Source organism: Triturus cristatus, chromosome 2_2 (genome assembly GCF_964204655.1).
Source record: "Triturus cristatus chromosome 2_2, aTriCri1.1, whole genome shotgun sequence".
NCBI lineage: Eukaryota > Metazoa > Chordata > Amphibia > Caudata > Salamandridae > Triturus > Triturus cristatus.
In genome coordinates, this window is record NC_140582.1 from 221,617,052 (window position 1) to 221,636,350 (window position 19,299).

The following is a 19,299-nucleotide window of genomic DNA, read 5'->3' on the forward strand; positions in this document are numbered from 1 at the left end:
TACATTTGGGGAGAACTTTAAAATGCAGCAACCAGTAGTTAAAGAAGGACTCATCTAAAACACAGGATATATATCGGAGTGAATTTTCAATATTTTTCCCACATGGTCTGAAAATGTGGTAGCTCAACCGCCCCCCCCCCCACCCCCTTTCCACCCGCCAGATAGAAATGACATCTGATACTCACATGCTCAGTCCTGGCCAATACAAGCCACCCTTAAACTGCAGCAATTAAAATAAAGGTAGAAACACTTGGGTCTCAAATACCATGTCTGCCAGTTTGCACCTCTCTGCTGTGTGATGCGGTTTGAGTGACTTGAAGGGCTTACATGCACATCACTTTATAACACCGAAAAACACCAGACCCACCAACTTACAGAGCATGCATGAACACGTATCCATATCGACAAGCAAAGACTATTTAGCTTTTGGCAAGACTGACAAGGTTGATAAGCCAAGAAGTTTGTAACATGCTCACCTGTTCTAAAGTTGCAGCAAAACCCTGACGGTCAGCCACGTACGGCAGCCCATGGACTAATCCCACTTTTTCCGTCATCTGGTTAGCCATATCAGTCAATGTGTCTGGTTGCACTGTGCAAGGAAACAATATTTAGGTTGACTATTCAGTTCAGTACTTGAGAATGTAATCGACTTCATGGCAGTGGATGACAACATCTAAGTAATATAGTACAAATGTCTCAATTTGTTCATTTAACCCTAAAGGTGGGCACTTCTTAAGCAGCACATCTAAAACTAACATTTAGTGATACATGCAAAATATATAACAGCCCTCTGTGGTTTAAGGCTGAGGATAAGGATCTTGGAACGCAGCAACTACTGTACCACTCTCAAACCCTTTGCGAAGCCAAGAGCACTGACTGACATTTCCTGGAAGTGAAATCCAAAATCCAATTTTTAAAGCAGTATTGAGTTTCTTTCCACATAAAAGTGGAGTGGAATGGAATCAGTGTAAAATTCTGCTCTACTGGAAAAGGTACTATTCCAATTGCAATGGAAGGAAAAGCTATTTCTATTATGCTTTGTTTATTATTTATGCTGCCCAATAGCCACTTTAGAGAGCGGTGCATAGTGAAATGTTAAGGGGCACTGTCATACAGTGAAAGGCAGAAGCAATCCAAGACACAGATGATTTGCCAAAAGGAGTTTTCAGGCCTTTCTAGAACATCCCTTGGTGGGTTTCCAAAGTGGAGATGTGGTGGAACGGAATGCTGTAGTATAGAGGCTTACACAAGATACTCTATCCTAAAATACATGCAACTCGGTGGATGGACTGAACGCTGAATTTAGATATCTGGAGAAGGGATAAGGTAGCAGATGTTTGGCAAAGTAGTGGGCCACCAACTAAGCTTGGGCATGGGAACTAGGAAGTGACGTGAATTTCACAATTACATTAATGAGCAGCCAGTGATATAATATCAGTGCCAGAAGGATGTCGGACAAGTATTTCAAGCCCTGGGATGAGGCGGACTGCATGAATTTTCATCTCATTCGAGCTGGCATATGATCTTGGATGGTAAGACGCCTCCATTGCTGTTGCAACAGTCAATACGTATAATGACTAGTGAGAGCAGCAGGGTAATCAGCTTAGGGGGAAGCAGCAAATCGAGGATTCCAGAGGATGGGTATGTGTAAGAATGGATATTAAGCGGATCAGTTGACTTGCGGTGTATATGACCAGTAATTTGCTATCTTTGTGTTGGCGTCCTGAGGTGAGGGTTGATGGGAGAAGGTTGGTAAGGGCTTCGATTTGCTGAAGAAGTGGCGCATTTAAAAGTGCGTCCTCATCCCAGAAACATGACCTGTATCTTTGAGACTTTACGGAAAAGACAAAGCATTTTTGGACAAACACTGGAAGTCAATGTCTTGTAGACACTGAAGATGGATAGGTACTGCGAGAATTCTTATAGACTTACATAAGTGATTTTACTGAGGGAAGAATGTTGTTTTACCTGGTGAGATGTTCAACATAAGAAGGTAAACCATCGAAGGACAGCTCCTCCAACTCTGCCAGTAAACTAAAGTGGCGGAGATTGTATTGGGGTGAAGGAGAATGCCTGTGCAATACAGCAGAATCAGTTTTCACATACAACAGATACAAAGCTGACGAATCCGAGTAGAGTTTTGCATACTGTTCATTTTGCCACAGCTTTTCAATGGAAACTCGATATTCCAGAACCTGGCTTTTTTTGGGTAGTATGGTTCCCTTATGTATTATTTTACAATGTTAACTAAGCCTGCCAGCTTCCAAAAAAGACAAACATCTCAAATAGCATTTGATAAGTTCAATTTACTTTGCCATGATTTTAAAATTCTTAAAATCTGTACATGGTCACTGACTAACTTTAGTTAGTTACATCATAGAGTGTACATGGAAAGAAGCTTGACATTCTTAATTTGCCTGATGCTTACTTACTGATAACACTGGAATCATAGTTACAGTAACACAAGGGAATAAACAGATGATTGTCTATACTGCAAATGCTCAAATACCTGAACGGCTGGATGCATTTCAGGAGAGCAGCTCGATCAACAAAGATCTTTCCAAGAGACCGTGTGACCTACACATGAGAACTCGGGAGCATTTCAAATCTACACACAGAAGAATCTTGGAGACTCAGGAACAATATCTGCTGGCTATGTGCACTTGAGGTAGGAATGCAAATGGTTTTCTTTCTTCCTGCTTTCAAGGGAACAAAGAAGTGCTTCCAATATTTAATCGGGTGCCACTATCTGCAAAGGTTTCTGCTAGATTGCACTGACCACTGTTAGTAATGGAGATTGTGAAGGAGGTTAAATGCTAGAATTGAGATAATTCCGTGGTGGAGAGATCTTTGCTACCACAGACTATTATCAAAGGGAATCTGTCAGTTTTAATTCAGGGTCAAAAGGCACTACTTCTGGGGAAGGACTAAAAAGAAGTTAGCATCCCAAACATTCGCCGTTTGCAGCTTGCAAGACCTACACTGAAACAACTGTGGCATGAAATTAGTTTACAAGCAAAGAGACCAATCACACATTAGGATCACTAACATTTGTGCTTTTAAATGACTTGTTCTCTCTGTGCAGATTTCCCAGGGAAGCGCCACACAGGCACAAAAGATTCACACAAACTTAGCATTATTCATGCTACCACAACAAAAACATTTAACTCACCTCTGATTCCGCTATCACATATCCATATCAGATCGTACTTGGCGACATCGTACCCAGGCATTAAATTATTTATTTTGGGGTTAATGCCAACTTTTTTCCCACCTGTGGGTTTAACCAGTAGTCTAGGTTAGAAGCATTAGTCATAAAGAAGCATTTCAAACATTAAAAAAACAGTTTCTGCAAAAACGTTCCCTTAAACAGTAAAACCAATGTACATGTGCAACGACTTTATAGTTTGGGAGCCCCTCCAATAAACGCTCGGGTTAACACAGTTTCTCTGCCAATCGATTGCTACAGCACTAAAAGGTCACAGATCTTGGTTAAAGGTTAAAAAAAAATTAAATATAGCTTCTTGCAGAGCAGCACACCAAAAAAAAGCCCTAAAGCAGTAAGTGAAAAAAACAGAAGAGGGAAAACCTGTTGAATTGTTTTACTCAATTAACAAGTAAGAACTGCTTACAAAGCACTAATCCCAGTACAGGTCTGCATCATGAAAATCGAAACAGAAAATATGTGTAAAATTACAGGCCTCCAGGCATTAGGCCAACTGGAGTAGCAGAAAGCTCTCTTGCCCCGTTAAAACCCGCGGTAGCTCAGCCAAAAAGCATACTTACCTATAAATAATCTTGCATCTACATGTGGATATTTGCCAAGTAGCTTTTTACACACATCGATAGCTGGATCGTCATGATCCTGTACACAGAGGAGTATTTCAAACTGAGGAGAAAATTGAGAAAATATATTTTGAGATGAATATGCATTTTAAAGAGGCAGTTACTTGTAACATTCCTTCTAAACACCGACTAAATACATGCTTTATGTGTGATGATTCTGTGGACTTTTGAGAGGTAAAAACAGTGCACTGCAGTGCAAGCACTCCATAGGGGGCGAATGACATACCAAAGAGACCATAGCATTTGGCGAAAAAAATACTACTCTGGCAGGGCAAGTGAGCTTGTCAGGATTTGGTGAGAAGCCTGGCATTGGAAAGCAGCTGTAATTCGGATGCTTCACGGTAGTTTATGAACCCCGTGCAATACGTGTTTAGTAAGAAAAAAGCAAGCATTGGCGAAGCCAATATGTCGTGCTTATGTGAGATCTGTTGGCTTTGCCGAGGTTTCTTAGACATTTTGCAACATGGGTCAAAGTAAATTAAAAAAGCTGTATGACAGCCAGCGTTGACCGCATCATAGCACTTTTTTTTTTTTTTACTGAAATTTCAGCCGTGCTGCACTGAAGCCAGCGCTGCTGTACAATATGGCTAAAAAAACATTGACAAAGCCAATAGATCTCGCATAAGCACGACCTATTGGTTTTGCCAAATATTGTGTTAATTGAGCAAGCACATCTACACCATTTAACAGGCTACCAACAAGTTAAACAGATAGGATCTTAGATATGAAGCCATTGGTGAGTTTTTTGCTGGGTGCTCTGCTCAAAATACCATTTTTATTTTATTTATTTCATTTTATAAGTTTTATATAGCGCTAGCTAGACCCGGGGGTATCAGAGCGCTTTACATACACAAGGGAAAACAAGTTGAATTACATAGCAGGACATAAGGATGCATAAAGATATAAGCAAACATTATAACTAGGCATACATTACAAAGCAGCACATAAGGATGCATAAAGCTGTAAGCAAAACATTATAATTAGGCAGGGGAGGGAGAAGCTCGGGAGGTTGAAACAGTCAGATCACCAGGGCTTTAAGTGGGCCGGGTCTGAGCACCGGCGGTTTTTTAATGGGGGGCTCCAAACAGGTCTCTATGGGGCTCTGTTTTGTGCCCTAGCACAGACGGTCCGTATTTTTTCCCGGACTGCAGTAACAGCAGCCTGCTGTCACTGCAGTCTGGAAACAAGCATTTCCAATGCAATAGGTCTCGCATCCACGCGAATCCGAGCCATTGACACTGGAAATTAGGAGGATGATCTCGGAATTGCTCTTGTAAATCTTTGGAGTGTTACTGGTTGCCTATAAACATACTATAGAAAGGGCCGCCGTACTTCAGTGTGGTACGCATCAGCAGGGTGACGCTTACATTCAGAATAGAAAGCCCTGTTCCAGATAAATAAATAAAGCCATATATTTTACATTTTCCAGGAGTCTTTCAATCACAGCATACTGCGCAAAACTTTGCAGGATATCTTTTGGGGCTCCTGTACACCTGCACTGATCTAAAAAAAAAAAGCTTTGCTGAAATGTGAGAGCTCTATGGCATATGCAATGGCAGTTGCCAAGAGCAATGTCGCTACTTCACTGCAAGGAGGCTAGAAGGAAATAGGTGAATTGAGGCTTCATTGTGGACAGCCTTAAAACAAATCACTGTCTCTCGACAAACTCCTTTATGGTGAGGAACACCTCTTGTAGAGACACTGATGTGCTACTTCAAGACCGCTTTTTGTGGGATGCTCCATCATCATGCTGTACACCCAGGAGCTTATCAGCAGTCTTCATGGATGTACTCACGGCCCCACTGGCCCTTAAACCGATCTGTGATTTGTGGAAAGGCCTAATGTGCTGGAGTGAGTCAGTCATATGTAATGAGTCTGATATGGGACACCTATTTAGATTTTCAGAGGCACTAGCCAGGTTAATAAACTGACTAGCTAGCCATTATGCCACCATCTTTTTGAATATACCACGTATAATTATATCTGTATTTTCTGCTTCCCCCAACAACATAATGGGGGAAACCTAATTAAAAAATACCACAACCTTGGCATAAAATCCAATATGAATGAACGATTTACATTACATAATGACAACAAGTTTTCAAACATGCAATGAAGAAAACGTAACATGAACGCAAACTGTCAAATTTCCCACGGTTCTATGGCAAAAAGATACCATAAATAGGTGTACAATGTACCAAAAAATCAAAGTCTTTCCGATAGACATGGAGTAACCCTTAGCAATAAGAGGAGCAGGGTAGGTTTCAGTAACAAGAAAAAAAAGCGCCTTCAAAGACAGCTCATGACATTTGACCTCGGACTTTGAATGCCCAGCAAATGTGATAAGAATTACAGGCCTGTTTATTCAAGAAAACGAGTTTGTGGAAGAAAACTAAACGCAGCTTTCACAAGGGGAGTTACAGAACTCAAGCTGAACAGCCTAAAGCAAATATTGCAAGCAAATGGGAAGCAAGAAAACGTGAGTTACAAATTACAAAGCAAAACCAAAGGGGATGATGGATGGAGTGTTGAACATTGCAAGCACTCACCCCCAATCAACTGATCTGGGTTTAATCCATCATCATTCTTTAGCTCACTCCGCCACCCCAGTTCAGACATGGCCATATACAAATCAGTCTGACCCTGTGCCTCATGGGAACAGTCCAGCCCGAACTGCCAAGTCATGTCTTCCCTGGACCGGAAACAAGCATCCTGGGACCGATTTCTGGCTAATCAGCCGTCATCAGCCAGGCTAACTTGAATCCAGTGGCAAAGTGAGCAAGGGACCCACGTCTGGGCATACCCTGCCAATTTAGGGCGAACAAAGCAAAACCAAAGGGGATGATGGACGGAGTGTTGAACATTGCAAGCACTCACCCCCAGTCAACTGATCTGGGTTTAATCCATCATCATTCTTTAGCTTACTCCGCCACCCCAGTTTAGACATGCAAATCAGTCTGACCCTGTGCCTCATGGGAACAGTCCAGCCCGAACTGCCATATGGCCATGTCTGAACTGGGGTGGGAATGTGTTTGCTCTGACTGGGAAGGCTGGATGGTGTGCTTATATCTCAAGTATGGAAATTGTTCAATTAATATTTTTTTTAATGAGCACCAAAAGTGGCTTCAATTTGCATGGTAAGAAAATGACAATTTACATGCATCCCTTTGAATGTAGTTCATTCATGTCTAGGTGCTTTAGTAAGCTTTCATGGCATATATTTTTTCTGCAAATGAACAACAGTGAGGTAATACATTTTAAATGAAATCCTCTTGATGTTGCAGGACACGATAATGTTGAAAGAGCAGTTGTGTCAAGGATTCAACTGTTACAGAACCAAGTTTTTTTTAGGTTCCCAGGTTTCCGATAGTTGCAGAGAAATCACTTCTTTAAATGGCCCAGGGCAAGTTATACTGTTGAGAAAAAGTTATAACCCTTCATTACTGTCCGGTTTTGAAGATAAGCAGTGTTCATTATAACCTTCAGAATCAAGCCTCCATCTTTAAAATCTGTAAAAAAAAGCCTATGTCTCCAGGATTCCAGAGAGAAGGAATGGCATGAAATATCACTTTGTTCAGTAGTCACTTGCTTGAGCCTCAATAATACCTTGAGTTCCAAAAGGTCACCTCTTTCGACAACCCAGGGAGACATTTTGCCTCACTAAATAGGTGTACTGCACAAAAATCTAAAGTTCTTTTGCCAACTCTGCTAAATCCTTCTAACTCATGCACCCTAATTGAGTGACACCTGAACTAGTGCACTGAAATACAGACCATCCATACTGCTGTACTAGTACACAAATACAGACCATCCATAGTGAAAATCTGCAACTCCAGTTCTCTCACTAAGCTCTTCATTGCAAATGCCCCGTAGTAAGCTCAAAACAACTGAAGTGGAAAGGTTTTTTCTGATATAACCAATTTTCTGTGTGACTGTAGTCTACACAGCCGATGTCTGATTCTTGCATGAATTTTGTATTGCTCCCAAAGATGGTCCGTTATGCCAGACTATTATTCTATGGCCAACCAAGCGCTCCACATCACTATCGCACCGAACTCCATATAGTCACTGTACAACTAACCTTTTCTGCTTTAACGCTGTTTGAGATGCATAAAACCCTTTAACATGCAGTAAGGCCTTGCACCTGAGGGAGTAGTAAATAATACTTGGATGGAGACCGGCAACATGTCTATCACTCTCACCAATTCCATTAGCAAATATTTTAAGTGCTTTGCTGAAAACAATGAGGGATCATACTCATCTACTTCTGTGTTACTCTTGTTTGGTTGTTTGGGAGAGGTTTCGAATGGTTTTGGGATTCAGTGTGGAAGTCCAGATTTCCAATTTCTTGGAGTCGATTTTGCATTCCAAATAGAAAACATGAAGTGATAGTTTCAAAGATTTTGCAAAAAATTGCGAGTGTGGCTGCAGACAAAGCTGGCAGTAGAATGGATTTTTTGTGGGCCATTTCCAATCTTGTGGAAAATCCTAGAATCCAGAAACAAGAAAAAGGTATAGGTCTGTATGAACTCACTGTTAGGCAGGTGCAACTGTTAGGCAGGTGCAAGAAGTGGAATATATATCCTGTGAAGGCAGCTTCAGTCTAAGTAGTCAATTTTCTTTCAAGTTTCTTCCAGAAGGATCAGCGTTATTGCACAATTAACACATATACCCTAGCTACTGCTGATGGCCCTGCTTTAACCCCTTCAGTGCCACGCCCTTTCCCCCTCCTGTGCCGGGCGTTGCACTAGTGGGTGGGGTTCATGACGAGATAGTCTCGTCATGGGCACAGCGCAACCGTGCTCCATGACGAGACTATCTCGTCATGGGCACTGAAGAGGTTAATTAAAAAGTTCAAGTTGGTTTGGGGGCTTCTGATAAGAATTAGTTATTGACATTGTTTGAAAACCCTTAACACAGGTTTCTCCTCACGCTATTTTTGTTTGATGATGAAACATGCTGGAATCAATTACATTATTTTTGAGTTCATTTGTCAAAGGGGGCAGACTCTCAGTACATATTTTATAGGTTCAAGGACAAGTTTTAGTGTCCATTTTGTCCTTGGGACAAGTAGGCCCAAACCCCTGCAGCACAAACCCTTTGGCAGCGAATTTACAGTACCACATTATGGATAAGGAAACTGCACTGTCTGCAGTTAAGGTAATATTTGTGTCCATCTGTTAATGCTGATAGAACTTGTATTTATGGTTCATTAATGCAAAACCTTTCTTATTAGGGTGAATGCTCCGAGGAAATGTAAGCTCGGATTGCACTGCTGGGTCCAGTGTAAAAATGTGTACACACGGCAAAGTTTAACAATATCAAGCTACATATAATACTCCCACAATGCTCTATGATTAGATGCAAATATTTGCAGAGGCTTAAAAGAAAGATTGATGATCCTTTGCTTTCGAAATAAAAAGTTAACAAAAAAGGCAACTAGGAATTTTGTTTGCTAAACTACTGTGAAATCTTAGGCACTATTTCTTTGAAGCAAACTTTAGTAAAATGGGTTAATGCACAATAGTATTGAAAAACTATTCATAACTGAATATCAGTACAACCAGTTTCAACACGATTATGGGAAACATGAAAATAAACAAGCAGTGGCACAGCCAATAGGCCAGACATTGCTGGTCAGCCTTTTGGTTTTGTCAATGCATGTCTTGTTTTGACATGGTTTTTGCCAAACTTTATTGTAGTGGGGGCTGCCATGCCCTCCCCATTAAAACAAACATTGGCAAAAACTAATAATATTTTTGGTCTCAAAAAACATACATTGGTGAGGCCCGTGGAAGGCATACAGGAGTTACAGAACATACATCCTGGTGAACTGCGGTTGTGTTTATGCAGAGATTTTGTAGGCAAGGAGTAATAATTTATGTGGAAAATTCCCTTGTTCCCTTACTGAAGATTACTGAACATCGTAAATGTAGAATATTTCTAGGTCCCTTCTTTCTCAAAAAATATGTACAAACCACGGTCCAGTGTACTGAGCATATGCTGAATAAAAAGATTTGTTTTTAAAAGCACACATTGCCACAGTAGTCCCTGGCACTGAACAAAACTACTTTGTGTGCCAATTTGCTCCTTGTGAAACAGCAGAAACCAGTTAATAGATAGAATTTAATAAAAAGAAAAGGTCTTGATTAACTCCAGATGTAATTAGGGGCCCAATTCTTAAAGATAGTCACATAATCGCACTCATGGTATACGTCCTTGCATTAGTGCAGATTGACGCCTTTCAGGAATTCACAAGATTTTACAGAAGTAGGCCAGGAATTCGTACTCCTAGAAAATATTTGTGAACTGTATTTTAACACGAGCAAGTAGATTTGCTCCTGCGAAAATCTATTGAGTGTTTACAAGTTCACTTACCCTCCAACCACGTTTTCCCCAACCGGAGAAGAAGTTTTACTTTTGCCCTGGACAGGAGTAAATTTCCAAAGTTTTTCAGTATGGGAAAAGAATAAAGAAGAGCTGGCGAAAACCTCTAAAACATGCAAGTTAGTAGGTTTGCACAGACTTAAAAGGGCATTCCAACCCTGGAACTACTGCTTAACGATACCTCCAGGCCCAGTATGCAGTTCTGTGGAAAGATGACAAAGTAACAGAACTTCTAGAATTCAAACCCTACTTTAGTATAAGCCCTGGCATAATCAGAGAGACTAATATTAAAGAATGTATATAATGACATTGCTGCCATAATTTGTCGCTGCACTACTTGGCATCAAAGAGACAAGTGGATTTTTTACAGGACAAATAGATTTATGAAGCAACCTGTCCCATGGATGGACAAGTAGATATTTTTGTTTAGTTCCCCACCCCTGGCATCAAAACATTATTAGTTGGGAGGAAGTTAAAAGACATTTTAAAATTTGCAGATTGACAAATGTTTGGAAAGAGAAAAAAAAATCGATTTTGGATAAATTTGTATGTATGCGTGTGTATGTATATATAAATCATTGGAAAAAAATCAAAGGTTAAAACTTGGTTATAGGTAGTAAAACTTTATTCTTTCTTTTTATACAAACCAAACTTAAAGTAAACAAACATTGGAAATTCTTAAGTTATAGTTACACCTTACATTTCTAATTCCTTTGCACAATTTGGCACACCATTGTTGGTTTTGCTCTTTGCTTATGCTTTTATCCCTTTTTGAATAGATTTTGGATCTTAACTACGGTAAACACTGACAGATCCAGTCTTATTTGCTCATCTTAGTTGCTCTAACATATAGTAAATCGTCTCATTATTACCTAGGAATGCTGTCTTCGTTAGGAGGGCTTTGGAGACACAATCATATGATGGCAGTTATTAAAAGAGAAGAACAAGCCCTAAAAATCTGGTTAGATGCAATTAAGTGAGCAAATCTGTTGGATATAGAAAATTAGGCTTTACTATACGCATTTGTTTAGTTGTCCATTATTTATCATGCACAACAAATTTCTGATGGGTTGTGCAAAATTTAAAAAAATGCAAGGGTCAAATGATTTTTTAGGAGCCCTCCACCAACATTGTCCAATGCAGGAGTTGTTGAAAACCTAGTTCCCTAGTCTTGATTACATTTCATACATCTTTCTTCAACCACCCTACACTTCCTGTCTTTATCTCACTGTCTTAGGTTCTTCTTTGCCCCTGCTCTCTCTTTGTTGCGGTTTTCCTATGTTTCGCCTCTTTCTTCTTCATCCCATTTCTGCTTCCAATACTTTTGTCAGTGTCAAAGTCGGACGGTGAAAAATGAGCCACACTCGTTGGTCCAACATGCGCAACCACATGGACAAATGAAGCACTGCTGAGCAGTTAAACCTCAAGGCATAAAGTTGTGGCCTTACTGGCAAAGTAGTATCATGAGTTTGTAAAAGTAGAAAATGTAAGTCAGGTTTTTAATTTCAGATCAATTGATGCTTGTCTTCTTTATCATGTGACATAGGTTAACTGTAAAGGATATAAGCAGTTACACTGTTTAATCCATTGCTGTATAATTACACAATATTTTCACAAATCAGAAGGAACATTTGGTGTCTGCAATTATTATAGAGCTGTAAAGTTTGCAATTCCTGCTGTTTTATTTAAATAATTCTTATACAGATCATTTCTATTTTGAAAAAGAAAAGGATATGTGATTTGGGGATTGTTGTGTGCTGTATTGCTTGGGTTTATTAAATATAGAGTACCACCTTTAAATTATATAACTTTATTCTATAGCTACAAACAAAAGTTAAAGTACAGAAAATGTTGAATTTTATTTAGAATTTTAGCAACACCTTCAAATTATTATAACTTGCGCACCTCCATACAGAGTGTATTCAACTAGGTAGCCCACACTACATTAACTATAACTTGCACCTTCTCCCTGCACTGTTGATATCCTTCTCTATTATCGCATTTATACAATGTAAAATAATAGCATTTTTTTAAAAAAACATCATGACATCGCAAATCAATCTTTTGGGAGAACACAGTGCATGGTAGCGTGGCAAGTATATATGGATTTGTTTATTAAAATGACCATATGTAGGAGCCTTAAGAGAGAGCACTACTAGGCAAGGTTCTGAACTGCCAAAGTTTATATGTACAGAGTATGTTTTTATTCGAGAGTTACACATACTTGCTTTCTCCTTCTGGGGGAGGGGTTGAGGCGCAGGAAAAAAAAGATGCATGTACGTAATTCAACCCTCTCTCTATTTAAAAAGATTTGACTTTCCTGATATTACACTTAGAACATGGCCTTTAACTGCTTTCTAAGTGTACATTTTCTTTCACTAGCACAATAACTACAGATTGGGCAACTGATGTCCTGAGTAGGCAACAGAAGAAAATAATATTTAATTGATCTTAAGGGGGAACGAACAACTTGGCAAAGGGTCAAATCTATGTTCCTTATTATTATCTAGACAATTACCGATTTCCAATGTCCCCCTTAAAATGACAGTGGTGGCCAGAGGAGACCCACTTTTCTCCGAGTACAGCTATTAAAATCTCATTGGATGGATGGCTACCGGGATAAGAAAAGGAATTGGATCCCGAGGCTCCATATGGGCATGCCAAATGCTGATCTTTCACCGTAGGCAAAGCAACAAACACTTGGCTATGATTGTAATCTGAGCACTGGCAGCATACAGTGGGGAAGTCACCCAGACCTCCGTCTGTTATACTGCAGTTAAGATGGCCTTCCCAAGATGATATGCTAAAGTGAGGTGTTGGATCCAATCAGCACTACAAGCACAAAGATGGCCCTTGTCAATTAGGCAAAACACAGAGGCCAAAAAATGGCATTTGACTGTACTAAAACAGGAAAGCATTTTTCTTGACTGCATGTAGCCCGCTTTGGAATGCCATGGGGTGCTCACCCCTTCCTTTACTTCGAATCAATGTCCTGTTCTACAGCTTGATATTTCTTTTTACAGAGAAACCTAACTAGGAACATAAGGAAAATGACAACGGGAGTGCCTTCATATGACTTTGGAAAAATTTCTATTTTCTTGTCCTGCAATATTACCGCGGCAATGCTGGTCTATCTAGCATTCCTAAAATAACTTAACACTTGTATCATCGTTGGGAAGCGTAGGTAATAACATAGTAAAAACCAATGTGGTCTACTACGATGATGCTAGGTGTGTATTTTTTATACAATATTTTTGGTGTGACAGTTTAGTGATCTTGCACAGAACCCGAAGAGATGCGTTCAAGTTGTGTTTCACAGCGATACACCAATTTTGTGAAGTTATCAATAGCAAGAGTTTGCAGCATTGTGTTTAAAATTACATGTTCTTTTTCATTTGGGCCAGGGTCTTCTATCTCAACTGGAGAATAAGAGAGGATGTGAAAATCTACTATAGAAACTGCTTGTTAAAAGGTGGAAGTACGTACAGTGCTGTGATGATGGTATGTGTTATTCTGCCCCCAAGACAATTTGAACAGTTTTATACATATATCGTCAACCACATAAGAAGTGTGGCATATGTCACCTGTAGACCTATTTACAAACAGGTAAAACTTAGTTCTGCATGTCTACATAATTAAAAGAGAAGAGGATGCTCTCTCCAATAGATGAATCAAGGACTCTAGGTCTCATCAGCACAACCCAACTGCATGAATTGTTGTTATGTGCATTTGTAAAGCGCACTGTCACCTGTGGTGCTGGAGGTGTGGTTCTAGCCTGGCCTACGCTGACGAGAGGTTATTCTAAGAGCCAGGTTTTCAGTTTCCTGTGGACCTCAAGAATTGAAGGTGCAGCTCTGATGTGTAACATGTCATTCCAGACTTTTGGCGTGCTGTAGGTGAAGGCTAGACCGCCAATTCTGGTTCGGTGTATGTGTGGGAGTGTGCAGGAAGGATTCCAGCCGAGTGGGGGAGTCTGGTAGGTGTGTGAAATGAGATCTGCCTACTGAGGTGGAAATAGTGAATAGTAACCTTCTACATGGAGAGCCTAATGAAACCATCTTCAGCACACCGAACATCTGCAACAAGGACGGCTAAGAAGCAAATACTGCACACACAATCTGTACATAATCTGCGACGAGGACCCCTTCTCATTGTGTAGTGTTACTTATTTTCGCGAGGTTTCTTCCGCTCAGTTGGCATCGATTGCTTCTCTTCCTTTTGCTGCAGGCCACTTCTTTCAGAGTAGAAAGCTATTAATCAAGACTTAAAGTAAGCGCACGGGCTGTACTCCACTGGATTTTACACAAAAAGGAAAGTGTATTGATTTTAACCAACATAGAAGCATGCCGCGTGCTTCAGTAAAGTGCTTTGTTCTTCGGCTTGCAGTATTTATTTGCTTGGAATGGTTCATTATCTTAGGGGTGGCATCTTCGAGGCCATGGGAGTCTGTGCAAGCTACAATATTAGCACCTCAATTACACAATGGCAATAAACAAAATAACCATATAAAATATTGGCTGGTGGTGCGTGATAGGGCTTTTAATGCCTTGCAGATTCCTCAATGTCAGTACCCCGGAAGAACAAGCCGAGGTGCTGGAACGACAAGGATGTCCCACCTATAACGTAAACAGAAGCTCCAGCCCACCAACCGGAAAGGGGACTTGCATGACAAATTATATACTTGTATTTTGGAATGCCCCTGAATGGAATGTTGTCAATGTACTCTAAAAATGATCAGCATGGAAATGTATTGTACTTACACAGCCACAATGTCCCATGCTCTTCAACTTGAAATTAAACATAGGTAAAGCCTGTCTGGACTAAAGGAGGTGGGACCTGGCAGGAAGGTAAAAACACATGTAGGCTCACTTTAGAAACAGCCTTGTCTTTACACAATCTTCTACTCCAGAACATATAAATGGGAGGCTCTGCAAATATTTATGTATATAAAAAGATGCAAGTGTTAACCTTTAATGCCAGCAATATATACTTTTTCACTTGAAGTAAAAATAGCAAACTGAAAAATACATAACTAAAGACACCAAATTATTTCCAATATTTTGTGAAGCACCCATATTTCGAGAGTGCTTCGAGATCTTGCAGTGAGCCGAAGAAAACGTAGGCAAAAGATGGTGCTGTAAGTAGAATGGCAAAAAGCGACAGTAGTTCAAAAACCGGAAGTGGAAATAATGAGGAGTAAAAGGGTTTGCGGGGAAAGTCATGGGGCACAGATCACTAATTCAAACGCGAGGCCTGTCCACATCAGTATTTGAGCTATTCTTATTCTATAAGGATTTGAAGGCAAACACTTGAATTTCTTTTTAGGGCCTGATTAAGAGTTTGGCGGATGGGTTACTCCATCACAAACATGACGGATATCCCTGTCTGCCGAATTACGAGTTCCATTATATCCAATGGAACTCGTAATAGGGCGGGATATCCGTCACGTTTGTGATGGAGTAACCCGTCCGCCAAACTCGTAATAAGGCCCTTAATGTTAGAGGTGGGGGGAAGATGAACGTAGATCCTTGCTTAGCAACTCCCATTAACCCTTGTCACAAAACACCTTCTAGATGCTCTTTATAAATAAGGGGAGCCAGGAAGAACTTGCCTCTGTCCATGCACATGTGACAAAGCTGGCAAAAACAGAAAAAAACATGCACTGGCAAACCTTACAGTTTGGGCTTTTGTATAGTGAAAACTCTTTTGGTGCTATGCAAACAATACTTTGTGTTTTAGACACCTTCCATCCAGTGTCGGAGCCACTAGAGCAGTGGTCTTCAAACTTTTTAATGCCATGCCCCCCCCCGTAAAATAATAAATAAAAGTAATCTGAGTCGTCCCCTCAGAATTTTTCACAATTATTCGATTAAATTGCCAATGTTAAAATATGTCTCTACATATTTAATCATTACAGTTAAGTTCTGTTACCGTTTTAAAAATGCAACCAAATACATGATTGGCAAATATACTATTCTGTTCAGGTAGGGCTTACTAGACGCCCTAAAAGATGTACTGTCCTTACCTGGCTGGCATAAGATCGCCTGGCTCAGAGAGGTCAAGAGGGCATTATACAAGCTCGGTCTGGGAGCTGCGTGGGAAAATAAAACAGCACCTCCTAAACAAAAACTGAAGAAGGCTTACTGGTCTTGGGTGGATAACGAGAGACTTGGTAAATCAAATCACCCAAGATCTGTTGCCAACTTCTTGATGGTTAAAGATATCCCCTCCAGAGAACCATATTTGGACTTGATTCACAGTTCACATGATAGGGCATTATATTTTAAATTCAGGGTTGGGGTCTTACCTTTATGTCACTTTACCTCTACCTGGAAACCACCACTGCAAACTGTACCCTATTGCCCATTCTGCGAGCTAAAAATCGAATCTGTCGCACACTTTCTATTTGAGTGTCGAGTCTATATGGCCCCTAGACGGAGGTGGTTGAAGCCTCTTTGTAGGAGCCTGGGAACTCGCTCACATCTGGAAGCTATAAGAATACTGCTCTCAGATACAAGACCCTTTTTTGCCATTTGTTTGGCTAAATTCCTAGGCTGGGCTTGGCGCATAAGATCTGCTAAACAACTGACGATACAGTAAAGTGTCCCTTTCTCATTTCTCATAAATTTTAAGATTATCCCGTGTAAATATGAAATGTTTTTAATGGTAATATGAATTGTAAATTGCTTTGTTTCGACCATTGTTTTTATGCTGTCATGTTTTGCTTTTATGATATGTTTTTATATCGAAATAAAGCTTTACTACTACTACTACTACTACTACTACTACTAACGTGTTAAAGTAACCACAGTGTGATTATTAAAAATGGGGATTTTGAAGAATATTTGGAGTCCCTTCCCTTTTGATACATGCAGTCTGCTAGGATATACGCGACAAAAGATGTTAGTGATGGCCCATTACAGAGGGGCTTACTCCACTTAAAAAAAGTACTGTTATCAGCATAATGTTTCTTTTAGCCAGAGCCTGGTGCCCACCCTGTGATCACTTGAGGACCCCCCAAGGTGGCATGCCCCCAAGTTTAAAGAACCCTGCACTAAGGGCTATGGCTCCTTCCTAACTGTTCAAAGTTTAAGCCCCCAGTCTACCGTCTACCCAACCATTCCTTAACTACCCCACCCCCTGCCCCCCACAGCTCCCAGGCTTACGAATTGCAGCATACCAATGCCATTAAAACATACAGACCTGGCATGATGAACATTGGGTAAAAAAAGCAGGCAATATTGCAAGCAAAATGTATGATGAAGTAGGAAGCGGGCATGGGGAATAATCAGAGTGGTTTACAAGACAAACATGGACTCTTTGTTAAGTACGGCCAATCAAGGCCGGCCCAAAGGCCAAGCGCCTGCCTGGTCGCCTTTTCCTTTGAGATAGTCCATCCTCTCAGCAGTGCTGATGCAGATATCTGGCATGTTTACGAAACTTTATGGATTATCCGCAAGATGGGTGCAGAGCTGGTTGGTGGTGTTTCATGGAGAGTGGACCTTACACTATATCCAGGGACAATGGAATTATGCAGCAGGACAAGACCAGATTACGCGGCAGGGTTTGATTAAATTATGCAGCATAATGCAGCACATTTTCTGGTATAATTACTTCATTATTTTATGATTTTTACTCGTTAACACTGTATGGCATAGCTTCCACCTCAATAGTACCAGTTTAACACCCAAATAGAACAATAAACAACAGAAAGGTGACTAGTCAACCTTTGCGAAGGGTCATCTATTGATTGGCAACACGTGTCTCACCACGTTTTTAGGAACTTTTGACACTTTGAAATAGAATTATATTTTTTGCTCAAATTGGCAGATTATGCAGCAGATGATGGATTATGTGGCAAATTCACAATTATTCAGAAAATGCCACGACATAAAAAAAAAAAAAAAAAAAGAAAAAAAATCGCATAATTTCAGTGGCACTGACTACATTTCTCCGGAGATTACGAGTAATGGAAAGTTTTTGTCAAAGCCCCAGGCACTACTTCAAGCACCTGTTTTATCCGCACTTTTTGTTCTTTTAATTTCCATTTGAACGGTTCTCTTATATTTGTACTCTATACAGCATAAAAGACTTAGGAGAGCCCAAAGCCCTTCCTCACTTTGCTATCTACCTGCCCTCTTTTCTGATACTAAACTGCTTGCACATGTATGAAGTGTGGAAGGGAAGTGTTCAGCACTATTGTCTGTACATAGTGTCTTGTGTACATTGTCTGTATATACCTGTATGTGAGGAAAGCTAGCACTTACGTTTTCTATATTTGTAAGGTTTGCACACTGCAATGTTGCTGCCAATGCTTCATTAATCTATTTGTGCAGTAAAAAAATTTACTCGTCTCTTTGGTGCTACGTAGTGCAGCAACAAATTATGGCAGCAATCTCATATGTGAGCTCTGATAATGGGCGCTTTGATTATGCCAGGGCTAATACTATAGTAGGGTATGAATACTAGCAATATCCTTATTTTGCCACCTTACCGCAGATCTACGTACGGGGGCTGGAGAAAGCAGTAAGTAATAGTTCCAGAGTAGGAATGCACTTTTGAGTCAGTGTAAACCTACCAACTTGCATGTTTTTAGGGTTTTCACCAGCTCGTCTCCTACTTAGAAAGGTTGGAAATTTGCGCCCGACAATGGCAGAAGTAAAACGCCTTCCAGAGTTGGGAAAAAATGGCTGGAGGGAAAGTGAACTTGTAAGGGCTCTACAGATTTTTACATGAGCAGATCTACACATGTATATTTGCTCATGCTAAAATAAAGTTCACAAATATTTTCTAGGAGTACGATTTCCTGTAAATTCTTGTGAATACATGAAATACGTAAATCTGTACTAATGCTAAGACATGTACCATGGAGTACACTTTTGTGACTTACTTTAAGAATTGGACCACTAATTAGGTCTGGCATTGACCAAGACCTTTTGTTTTTATTAAAATTATCTCTCTCTCTCCCTCTCACGCTATCCATCGCCTGGCTTCACAGTGAGTGACAGCATTCAGCACATAAAGTTGTTTTGTTCAGTGCCGGGAACTTCCGTGGTAATGGGTGCT

General features: G+C 40.3%; 1 protein-coding gene across 1 annotated transcript in view; it reads right to left on the minus strand.

Moving 5' to 3' along the window:
* UGCG (UDP-glucose ceramide glucosyltransferase) overlaps positions 1-19,299 on the minus strand; it is an 88,676-nt gene that overhangs the window by 28,356 nt on the left and 41,021 nt on the right. The window contains exons 3-5 of the mRNA XM_085641274.1: positions 3,787-3,889; positions 3,173-3,274; positions 477-589 (exon numbers count right to left, since the gene is read on the minus strand). Of these exons, the coding sequence (XP_085497400.1) occupies positions 477-589; positions 3,173-3,274; positions 3,787-3,889 (318 nt within the window). The remainder of the gene's footprint in view (positions 1-476; positions 590-3,172; positions 3,275-3,786; positions 3,890-19,299) is intronic.